The following is an 11,138-nucleotide window of genomic DNA, read 5'->3' as shown; positions in this document are numbered from 1 at the left end:
GTGCAACTACTGTAATTTCACCTTGAAACTACACAAGTTTCTATGTCCAGGGTTAAAAGTATGCAGTAGGGTGCTAGCAAGCAAGCTTGCATGAAGCCTGGGGTTCAAGCTCAGGTACAAGAAAAGTTTTTGTATCCAAGTCTCAAAACGTGGAATCACATGGAGTGCTCTACTAAGGTCCTCAGAGGGGATCAACTTGGGTTCCAAATACAGGCTATATTGTGTTTTAATAATCAGAAATTGAGGTCCTAAATTTATAGTCAGTGACTAAAAGTTTTCTTTGTCTCATTAAAATAAACAGATCTGGGCTGGGAATATAGCCTAGTGGTAGAGTGCTTGCCTTGTATACATGAAGCCCTGGGTTCAGCACCACATATATAGAAAAAGTCAGAAGGGGTGATGTGGCTCAAGTGGTAGAGTGCTAGCCTTGAGCAAAAAGAGGCCAGGGCTAGTGCTCAGGCCCTGAGTCCCAAGCCCCAACACTGGCAAATAAATAAATAAAATAACCAGACCCTTCAAACAATTTTGCCACAGCATATTTATTATTCTGAACATTAATTGAAGGAGAAAGAAAATACAGCACCTCTGATGTACAGATTGTGTATCCTATAGATACACTGTGGGCTCACAACAACACTAAAAATTCAAAGTAGTCAATCTACATATAATATTAGGTACCTTGTTCACCTGACAATACTCTAGAGTGTTGAGGCCCCTCTATGTCAAATGATCCATGGAGAACTAAACAAATCCTAAGTCCATGATTCTAGTTTTTAACTTATGTGGCTCTTTACATGAACCTTCTGATTTAGACTGACAATGAATAAATCTTATAGAGATTTATGGTCAACTAAGAACATTAATCAAATGGAACTAATTTGGGGGCTAGAAATCTAGCTTAGTGGTAGAACGCTTGCCTAGAGTGTGTGAGGCTGCAGGTTGAAATTTTCTAGGATCCCTCTCCCCCTGAAAAAACATTAATTTCAAGTGGAGTCACTCACTCTTTTTTTTGGGGGGGTGCTAGTCCTGGAGCTTGAACTCAGGGCCTGTGCACTGTCCCTGAGCTTCATTTGCTTGAGGCTAGTGCTGTACCACTGGAGTCACAACTCCACTTCTGGCTTTTGGGTGGTTAATTGGAAATAAGTCTCACATACTTTTCCTACCTGGGTTGGCTTCAAACCGAGCTCCTCAGATCTCAGCCTCTTGAGTAGCTAGGATTACAGGTGTAAGCCACCAGCACCTGGCTTTGCCTCCCCCCCCCCCCCCCCCCCGCATTAAGTGTGGATGCAAAGTGTGTGGCCTAGAGAAGTGCTTCCCAAAAGCATTTTCTGTAATAGTGGAATCTTGTCCAATAAAGTAGCTCATGAGACTGAAGAACTAAATTTTTAATTTTTTAGCTGCTTGTGGGCTCAGATTGGGCAGAATAGTTCAACTGTTTAATTGTTCAATCAGTATCAGTATATTGGCGGGCAGGTGCTCTACCACTTGAGCCATGCTTCCAGCCCCCTTTTTGCATTGGTTATTTTCAAGGTAAACTTTCACATTATGCCCAGGCCAACCTGGGCTATGATCCTCCCGCTCGTGTGCTTCCTCATGTCACTGGGGATTACTGGCATATACTACTGCACTCAGCTACTGTGCTTCCATTGAGATGAACTTTAAGAATGACTATGTCTAGGCTGGCCTCAAACCACAGTAATCCCATTTCTACCTCAAATGGCTAAGATTACAAGCCTGAGCCACTGTGCCTGGCTAAATTATATATATTAGGGTGAGAAGGTTTCCTGTGGAGGAAAAGAAACATATGGTCTATTGTTATTGTGTAAATTTATAGTTTTTAATAGCCTGGAAAATAAGGTAGTGAGTAATAGAATTACTAATTGCAAATATTAGTAGACTCAAACTTTGACTACAGGTTTGGTCAAATCAATGCTAAATAGCCTCTAAAGAATATTATTTAACTGATGCATTTAATTTACTTTTTACTTGATTGTTTTAAATTTTAAATAAGATTTATTCATGGTAACAAGTTGAATAATCCCCAGATGGATAAAGTAAAATGAGGATGTCCACTACATTGTACCTAATGAAATTCCCATCATCCACAGACTTAGAAATTAAAGAGGATCTTTCTGGACTTAGAAACCAAAAAGCTTCTCAGGCCACATCCCCTTTAAAGTGGGAAGTCACATTTCTGTATCAAACTCTGGTTCTGCAACATCAAGTCTGAATTCACTAGACATTGTTTAAGGCAATACTTGAACATCACAATGGCCAACATGTTGGGAAAATGAATAAGGAAGTTTTTTGTGATCAGATGAGAAATCTTGGAATGAAAGATCTTCATAAAATTAAGAGTTTGAACTCTACAGAACTAAACTTGAAGTACAGGGAGGATAAATATTATAAAAGATTAACAAAATAAAATTGTTCCCATATATATATATATTTTGGCCAGTCTTGGGGCTTGAACTCAGGGCCTGAGCACTGTCCCTGGCTTCTTTTTGCACAAAGCTAGCACTCTGCCACTTGAGCCACAGTGCTACTTCTGGCCATTTTCTATATATGTGATGCTAAGGAATCGAACCCAGGGCTTCATGTATACAAGGGAAGCACTCTTGCCACTAGGCCATATTCCCAGCCTTGTTCCCATATTTTTAATCCCTTTACCTCATGTTCATTTTGGTTATTTTAGGCTTTCTTGAGCTTTATAATCTAAAAAGCACTTACCAAACTTAAGGTTTATGGCCAGTACCTCAAATGAATAACTTGTTCTTTATCCTACAGTGTTCATTTTTGTTTTTTGTTTTTATTAATTGTTACTAGCTACTATAATCTATATATTATCTATCTATATGGGCTGGACATAACTCACATGTGGACTATACATACATACCTATATTTTTCCTGAATTACAAAAACCACCATGTGAATGGTGAATATTTGCTTTTGAGTTTCCATATGAATTTTCCCTTGGGAAAAAAAATACTGGGGGTGCATTGTTATATTTCCACATGGCAGCAATTCAGAGAGGGCATGAACTCTCCACATGGTCCTATTACCAGACTTGGTCTACAAAAAGGTGCAATGCATTTAATACACTGTGCTTCTGTTCCCTAGCAGATTCCAGACTCAGAATCCAATGTGTCGGTCTATCTCAACTTGCCTAAAGGACCTAGGGACAAAAGAAGATCACTGGGGAATGTGTGAATTTGGACTAAGTACCTAGGCCTAGCTTGTGTTTTGAATTCTAAGCCAGCTCTCATGTCTTTTTATTCCTCCCAAACAAAACAAGTTGTATTTTAAGGAGGAAGAGTCCCACTCTAGAACATGTACTTTAAATTTTAATCTAGACTGAGAATTGGGAAGACTGGGTTCCATTTCTGACTTACTCTCTTTGGAAAAACAGAGTGGCTAAACTGTCCTTATCTGTTATCAAATGGGAAAAATATGCTCTAGTTCACAGCAATTTGGGAAAGTTTAGAGTTTATGAAAAATGAAAATGTTGTTTGAAACTTTGTGTGAACACTGAGACTTGAGAGTTTTCCAGGCACTTCTGAAGCTTAATTGGATGATTATGTCTATTAATGGTCTGGAAGTAGATGTTATTATGCTTTCCCTGTATTGGGATGCAGAATAGCAGGAGTTATCCTGACTATTCTGGTACTTTCAACATAGACTTTACCACACTAACCAGTTCATGAAACTCTGTGTTCTGAAAGTGACCTCGATCAGAAAACTTTTGTAATTTGGCTTCCAGTTTGTCTGCCACCTCTTGTTGTTCCGTCCATGGGAGGAAAGGGTCGTCAGTGGAGCCAAACTGCACAATGCGAGAGCAGTTGGCCTTGATCTTCTCCCACTGCCAGGGCCGGTTAAAGTATCCTACACAGAGGGGAAGAAACTGTCAATGTCATGAATAATCTCCATTTTAGACATCTGGAAATACTTTGTGGAGACCCTTAGAAACACAAAAGGTCAAAGCCTACATGAATTAGAAGTATTATTTTGTTTTCAGATCTGTAGGACCTAATATCAAGGTACTTGTGAAAAGTGAGTACAAACTTCAAATAAAACCAGATATTCTTAGATTTAGACTTTAAATTGAAAAAAGGTCTGCAACCTCTCAGTGTATCCAACTTACATAAAAAAAATAGGTGGTTTAATATTCTGTCCCAGCAACTCACATTTTAAGCTTTAGGCCAGCACCCTGGACTTTCTCTCCTGTTTTCTTTCCCTGATAAAACCAAGCTTTATTTTATAGAAGAAAAGAGTTCTATTCTACAACATGCATCAAAACCTAATTCATTTTACTCTGGATTGAGAATCAGTAAACTTGGTTTAGTTTCTCATTGAAATTGTTTCTCTTATGCTAGATTTTTTAAAAAGCATATCTGAAAGACAATAACTGTTAAAAGCTGAATAGACAGCCGTATGTGTTGGGGAAGGGCTTTTTTAGATATTTGATGTCAGACTTACCACTTGCACGCTCATTTTCATCCCCCAAGTCGGATGTGTATGCAGACACCAATACAATAGCATATACTTGATGTGTCTCTGCATACCTGGAGAAAAAAAGTTGTCAGCTAATATAAAATGTTATATCCAAACAATAAAATATAAACTGCTTAAAAAGCCATCATTTTAGTCTCACTTTAGCATATATCTTCTAAAAAGGCTCCATGTAATTGCAGTACTGCTATCTTCAACATATTTGATATTGATACAGCAATATTATCTGTAGTCATTTATCTCTGTACCAAAAATGTTCTTGAAAACTTTTTCACTGGGCTTCAAAACTTGGATATGGCTTAAGTGATACTGTGCTTGCCTGAATTCAAAACCCAGTACAATCACAACAGAAAACAAACCAAATAAAATGGGCAATACTGATATAATCAAGGGCCATGAACTGCATTTGGTTTTCATGACTCTTTAGTAATCATTTTCCAAGTTTTTGTTTTAAATTATATTGACATTGTTTTGTAGGAGGTGAAGCCAGTTATCTTCTGCATTGCTCAGTAAACAATTTTTTTTTCATAATGAAAATGAGATTAAACATTTTTTGGCAGCAATACTAAAGGATCTACATCCTTCCATCCTTTATCATGTCAGGGTATATGATGCCAGTTTGTCCTAATACTGGTGAGGTTAGGTTTGATCAAGTGTTTAAAAATACCCACCAGCACTATACATTGTAACAACAGTTTCCTCTTGCTAAATCCTAGGTCATCTAGGGTGATCCTCAATGATTATGTCACATTCCTGTGTCTTACATCCATACACAGACAATTTTGGTATCCATTTTTCTCCTCATCTCTCCTAGAAATCAGTTCTTAGAAGATTGTTGACAATCCTACAATAAATTCAAGGACCTTTAAGAGAAAGTGTATATTTACCAGTCAATAGCTTAAGAAAAATTCAGCAAGTCTGGGTTGGGACAGATTTCAGCATTAAAGGTACTGATGAAGGTACCAAATGAAGGTTCTATAATTTGGCAGTTCTGTAACCAAAAGCTTTATTATTCCCATAGCTTTACCCAGAGAAGTTGAAAGGTTACAAAACTTAGTCCCTGACATGTGATATCCTGAATGACCACTTAGGATAAACAATTATACAAATAAAAACTCCTGTCATCGGGCTGGGAATATGGCCTAGTGGCAAGAGTGCTTGCCTCCTACACAAGACGCTCTCGGTTTGATTCCCCAGCACCACATATATGGAAAGTGGCCAGAAGGGGCGCTGTGGCTCAGGTGGCAGAGTGCTAGCCTTGAGCGGGAAGAAGCCAGGGAAGGTGCTCAGGCCCTGAGTCCAAAGCCCAGGACTGGCAAAAAAACAAAACAAACAAAAAAACACCTCCTGTCATCTAGCCTAGGAAATAAAAAAAAGAAGCCCAACCCAGATAGACTTACTCAGCCAGGTGAGTCCCTATTCTTCATGCTAATGGAGAAGATGTAATGTTCTAATAGAGACATTAGGAGTATGCCCAGGAACCTCAAGGATGTGTACCTCAAGGATGTGTGTGTAGGGATGGGGTAGTTACAAGTAGCAGGGGATAGAAGCCCCATACTGTATTTACTGAGCATCTACCATAGCACTGGATTTTCAATGTCAATAAACAAAGTCCCACGTTCATGGAGCTTCCAAGTCAGACAAGAAATAAATAGGATGTTAGAGGGTGAAAAATGCTATAGGTAATAAAATACAAATAAAAGAAGAGCAAGCAGGAAGAGGCTGCTGATTCATGTAGAATGGTTAGGCAAGGGAACAGTGAAGCAAAGACTTAAAAGAAAGCTCAGAGGAGGATATAATAGGTGTGTACTAGACATGTTCTGGGAACTACAATGAGGTCAGTAAGTCTGGCTGGGAGGACCGAAGGGGAGAGGGAGAGACATGAGAATGGTGATGGGAAGCTGCAAGGGTTTGGACCCACTTAGGTTTTAAAGTATCACTGCCTCCCAGAAAGGTAATATATTTCTTTCCATTCACTAACCAAACAAGGAAGAAATAAGATATATGTTCTACTTTGGGGAAACAGTACTATTCTCTGCAATGAAACCTTAAGGTATACACAGTTATTTCCCAAGTGAGACTGGCAGGAGCCCATGAAAGGGTAGTTCAATAAGAATCGCACCTCATGGCTGCAATGGCCCCGGAACTGTGGCCTATAATGATGGTCTTTTCATCACACTGCAGCTCCGTTTCCATGAAGGGCAGCCAGATACACTCTCGAGCTGTAACTGTGGTTCAGGATAAAGAAAGTCTGTCATTTGATATGGACAGCCTCAGTGTAATGCTAATCCATTTTTCTAACAGGTGACCATTCAGCAGCTCACTACTTCAAAATGTCCAACCACAATAGGTGATGGGATGGTTTTAAACAGAGCCCAAGATTTGTGGTTTATTGGTTGAAAGCTTAAAAAAAAAATTTTCAGACAAGGTCTTGTTATATAGTCTTAATTGGCTTCAAATTTAAAATCCTCTTACCTAAGCCTTTGCTGACTGCTAGACTTAAAAGTGTGTGTCACCACACCTGGACTCAACTCTAAAGCATTAATGTAAACTTTCTTGAAAATATTTACAATTCATGAACATATTCATTCTTTCCTGAAACAGCTCAGGAGCATATCCAAAACGAAAGATGCAATGTTACATTTTTTTTAATATTAGGTCCTCAAAAAGATGCTATAAAGTTTTAGCATATTTCTTCTTCTTTTTTTTTTTTCCCAGTCCTGGGCCTTGGACTTAGGGCCTGAGCACTGTCCCTGGCTTCTTTTTGCTCAAGACTAGCACTCTGCCACTTGAGTCATAGCACCACTTCTGGCCATTTTCTGTATATGTGGTGCTGGGGAATCGAACCCAGGGCTTCATGTATATGAGGCAAGCGCTCTTGCCACTAGGCTATATCCCCAGCCTAGCATATTTCTGTCTCAAATGGAACATCCATAAATTCTGCCTGCAAATGTAGACTTAAAAGCAAAAAAAAAACAAAACCAAAAAACCCAAGTTTCTCACAAAGTTCAAAATTAAATGTTACCAAACGCAGTTGCTTTTGATGTTCTTTACTAGAATTTACCATGTCTTTTTGGTTTATACCCTCCTCCCCAATCTACTTGCTTTATTCATTCTTAAGTATACATTTATCTTGGGCTTCACCAGAATAATATTTCTGTTCTCCAATCATTTAGAGCGGAAAGAAAAGGTGAGACCAAAACCCAACAAAATAAGGCTATTTTAAAATAAGTTTAAAACTTACTTGGGTCAGGCATGTTTTTAGCCAAACACTGGAAACCAGGTATCTATGATATGAGGGGGAGAAAAATGCTATAATAAAGAGCTTAATTGCAACTAAAACTCTGCTAATGATACTCGATATAATCCTTATCAATCCACTATTTGCTAACAGTATGAAAGGAAGTGGGTTAAGTGTTACAGGATTCCAAAGGAACATATAATCTCTCCTCATTAAGTCTATCTGTAGTTCTCTATGTAGCCAGTTCTGTAAATCTCTATAGAGCCTTGTATCTGCATTTGTACATGATCCTCTCTCTGTCTCTCTGTCTCTCTCTCTCTGCCAGTTTTGGGGCTTGAACTCAGGGCCTGGGCACTGTCCCTGAGCTTTCTTGCTCAAGGCTAGCACTCTACCACTTGAGCCATAGCACCACTTCCAGCTTTTTCTGTTGATGTGGTATGAGGAATTGAACCCAGGGCTCCATGCATGCTAGGCAAGCACTCTACCACTAAGCCACTTTCCCAGCCAATGAATATTTCTCTTGAAATCATCTGTCTGTAGACAAAGCTAAAGTGGATGAATGTGTTCACAATAGAATGATGTAGAGCCAAACACACTGAGTTCCAGAAAGTAGATAAAACTGTACAGAAACATAGTAGAGAAGTTGGGCATCTCATCCTTTTGGACAGCACAAACCCGGATCTTTTTGGTCTGTAGCTCTGTTTATAGAGTTCAGCCACCACCCTGAAATTCTATTCCAGAGACCTACTATTCTATTGAATGTATTTCTCTGCTGAAATTCTATTCTTGAGGTCAACCCAGAAAATAGTTTTACTGTTGGATTATGGAACAGGCTTTTTGTTTGTTTTGTTAAGATTCACAAGACAACTTATAGTAAACCAGCATTTTTATTATGTTCACATAGGAGCCAAGTTAAATGACATACTGCTTAAGGGGTATACACAAGAATCGTAAAACTATTTTGATTTACAAAAATAAGCAAATGAGGCATTTCGAGGTGGAAAGGAAATGGAATAGGAGACATAGTCATTTAGAAAATATCGGGAATTTAGTCTGGGCCAAGAGATGTAACTCAGTGAAATAGTGCATAGAGCCCGAGGCTCTGGGTTTGATTTCCAGTACTGGGGGAATTTTTTTAAGTTAGGTGATTTGTTACATTAGTTTCAACATCTACACACATTACATACAACCTTCGTATATATTATGCATTTCATATTTAACGTTTAAAAAATCGAAAGCAGGCAGAAATGAAGAGGGATGTAAAATTACTTGGCAAGTCTCAAATCAGAACTGACAGAAGATAGGGGGAAGGTGGGGCCTCATCTCTAGTTCTAAAAAGGGGTTTTGGTGGTGGTTGTTTGTTTTTGTTTTGTAAGTCTAACAACATCGTTCTCAAGAATAGTCTTCTAGGCAGTTTGCCAACCAAAATCTTGCGTGTCCGTGACGCCTCCCCCCGCCCCCCCCCCCCCCCCCATATCTGCTGTTTGAGAGAGGTTAGCAGAAAAGGGGAGACAGGCGCTAAGTTCGTTCTTCAGGATGCCTCCTCATCCCTCTCGGCTCCAAGCCAACTTCCCAGAGCCGTGAGGGCTGCATCTCTTACCTGCTCCAGCCTCTTTTTCACCCAGCCGTACCAGCCGTGGGTGGCCACATCCCCGCCTCCGTTCCCGGGAACAATCACTGCCTTGCTAGGAGAAGCCATAGCGCGGAGTCCACAGCAGCAGGTCCTGCACTGCTCGGAGCCAAGATCGCATCCGGCCAGGAGCCTGGACTGAGGTCTTCTGGGAATTGTAGTTCTAGAACGGTAGTTCTTTACCTTGGGGAATAAAAGCAGCCAAAATTAGTCTCTAGTGCTCTATTTACGACAGGCGGTGACATGTTCAGAATGTGTTATCTCCTTACTTGGCAATATTTCTATAAGAAAAGGTGTTTTAAGTTGGGTGATTGTGGTGCACGCCTGTAATCATAGCTACTTGGGAGGCTGAGAACTGAGGTTCAAAGCCAGGCCAGGTAGGAAAGGCTCCAATTAACCACCAGAAAGCTGGAAGCAGAGCTGTGGCTCAAGTGGCAGAGTGCTAGCCTTGTGCAAAAGAGCACAAGGAAATGCTCCCAGGTCCCGAGTTCAAGTTCCACAGCCAACAAAACAAAAAAAAAAGGTGTTTTTATAAAGATGCAAAATATAAACAGTTTATAACTTAGGGACTCTTGAAATGCATGTTATTTTTCCTTCTAATTTCCAATCCGTTTTTAGCAGAATAGTCAATATAAGCCCTGGTTGTTCTACTTTTTTTTTCTTATTTACTGTCAAAGTAATGTACAGAGAGGTTACAGGTTCATACGTTAGGCCTTGGGTACATTTCTTGTACTGTTTGTTACCTTCTCCCTCATTCTACTTTATTGCTATAAATGTTGTCTTTATAAACGTTCTTATCTTCCCTGTAGGGCACATGGGTACCATTAATCCTTAAACCAATTTAGAGCCTAGAGAAACTTTTGAACAAATAAAATTATTTGCCTCATAAAATATGGCAGTCCTGAAATCATGGGTCTGCCTTACATGTTTATCCAAAGTTTATTGAAATGTGTTATACAGAAAAGTTTGTCCGTTTTTTTGGTGTGTGTAGGGGGTGCTGGTACTAGAGACTTGATTCAGGGTCTCCTCTAGCTCTCCAGCAGCTTTTTTGCTAACAGCCGATCTATCATGCCTCTATTTCCAGAATTTTAGTAGTTAATTGGAGATAAGAGTCTCAAGGAGGGCTGGGAATATGGCCTAGTGGCAAGAGTGCTTGCCTCCTACACAAAAGTCTCAAGGATTTGTCTACCCAGGCTGGCTTTGAACCTGGCTCTCGCGATTTCAGCCTTATGATCAGCAAGAATTATGTTTGCCACTGGTGCCTAGATTAGGAAAGTCCTTCCTTCCTTCTTTCCTTCCTTTCTTTCTTCCTTTCAAAATTTCTTTTCTGGGGCCGGGAATATGGCCTAGTGGTAGAGTGCTTGCCTCCTATACATGAAGCCCTGGGTTCTGTTAGCATTTCCCTTGCCTCAGGTCCTCAGCTCTTCCCACTAGCCCCCAGATCCAACCTAATGAGCCACTTCTACTCACTACCTACCTACTTCCCCTTTACCCCCAGAGAGAGAAGCTGCCTTCTGGATAAGGTGCAGATGCCATGTAGTCCCTCTCCCGTGGGAACTATGGCCCCACTAATAAACCTCCTTATGAACCTTCTTCTCCTGACTGTGATTATCTCCGCATGGTCCCCTGGGATGGCTGGGACATATCCTTTCAGGTTTGATTCCTCAGCACTGCATATATGGAAAAAGCCGGAAGTGGCGCCATGATCCACTTCTAGCTTTTTGTGTTTGTGGTTAATTGAAGATCAGAATCTCCAAG

General features: G+C 40.0%; 1 protein-coding gene across 1 annotated transcript; it reads right to left on the bottom strand.

The window, feature by feature from the left end:
* Positions 1–2,622: 2,622 nt before the first annotated feature.
* Positions 2,623–9,558, bottom strand: Rbbp9 (RB binding protein 9, serine hydrolase). Its single transcript, XM_048348733.1, has 5 exons — positions 9,351–9,558; positions 7,754–7,796; positions 6,632–6,737; positions 4,477–4,562; positions 2,623–3,882 (listed from the first exon to the last, which is right to left on the bottom strand). Exons 1-5 carry the CDS (start codon positions 9,447–9,449, stop codon positions 3,656–3,658), a joined length of 561 nt encoding a protein of 186 aa, XP_048204690.1. The 5' UTR covers positions 9,450–9,558; the 3' UTR covers positions 2,623–3,655.
* Between the last annotated feature and the right edge of the window lie 1,580 nt (positions 9,559–11,138).

This window comes from Perognathus longimembris, chromosome 6 (genome assembly GCF_023159225.1).
Source record: "Perognathus longimembris pacificus isolate PPM17 chromosome 6, ASM2315922v1, whole genome shotgun sequence".
NCBI lineage: Eukaryota > Metazoa > Chordata > Mammalia > Rodentia > Heteromyidae > Perognathus > Perognathus longimembris.
Note: the sequence above shows the minus strand (reverse complement) of the source record. Positions and strands in the feature narration are given on the sequence as shown.

Excerpts from the sequence above, each read along its gene's own strand:
- Rbbp9 (XM_048348733.1), bottom strand. The coding sequence starts at position 9,449 with ATGGCTTCTCCTAGCAAGGCAGTGATTGTTCCCGGGAACGGAGGCGGG. Across the intron at positions 6,738-7,753 it reads TAAAAACATGCCTGACCCAA|TTACAGCTCGAGAGTGTATC; the intron begins GTAAGTTTTAAA and ends CCTGAACCACAG. Across the intron at positions 4,563-6,631 it reads GGGGCCATTGCAGCCATGAG|GTATGCAGAGACACATCAAG; the intron begins GTGCGATTCTTA and ends TTTTTTCTCCAG.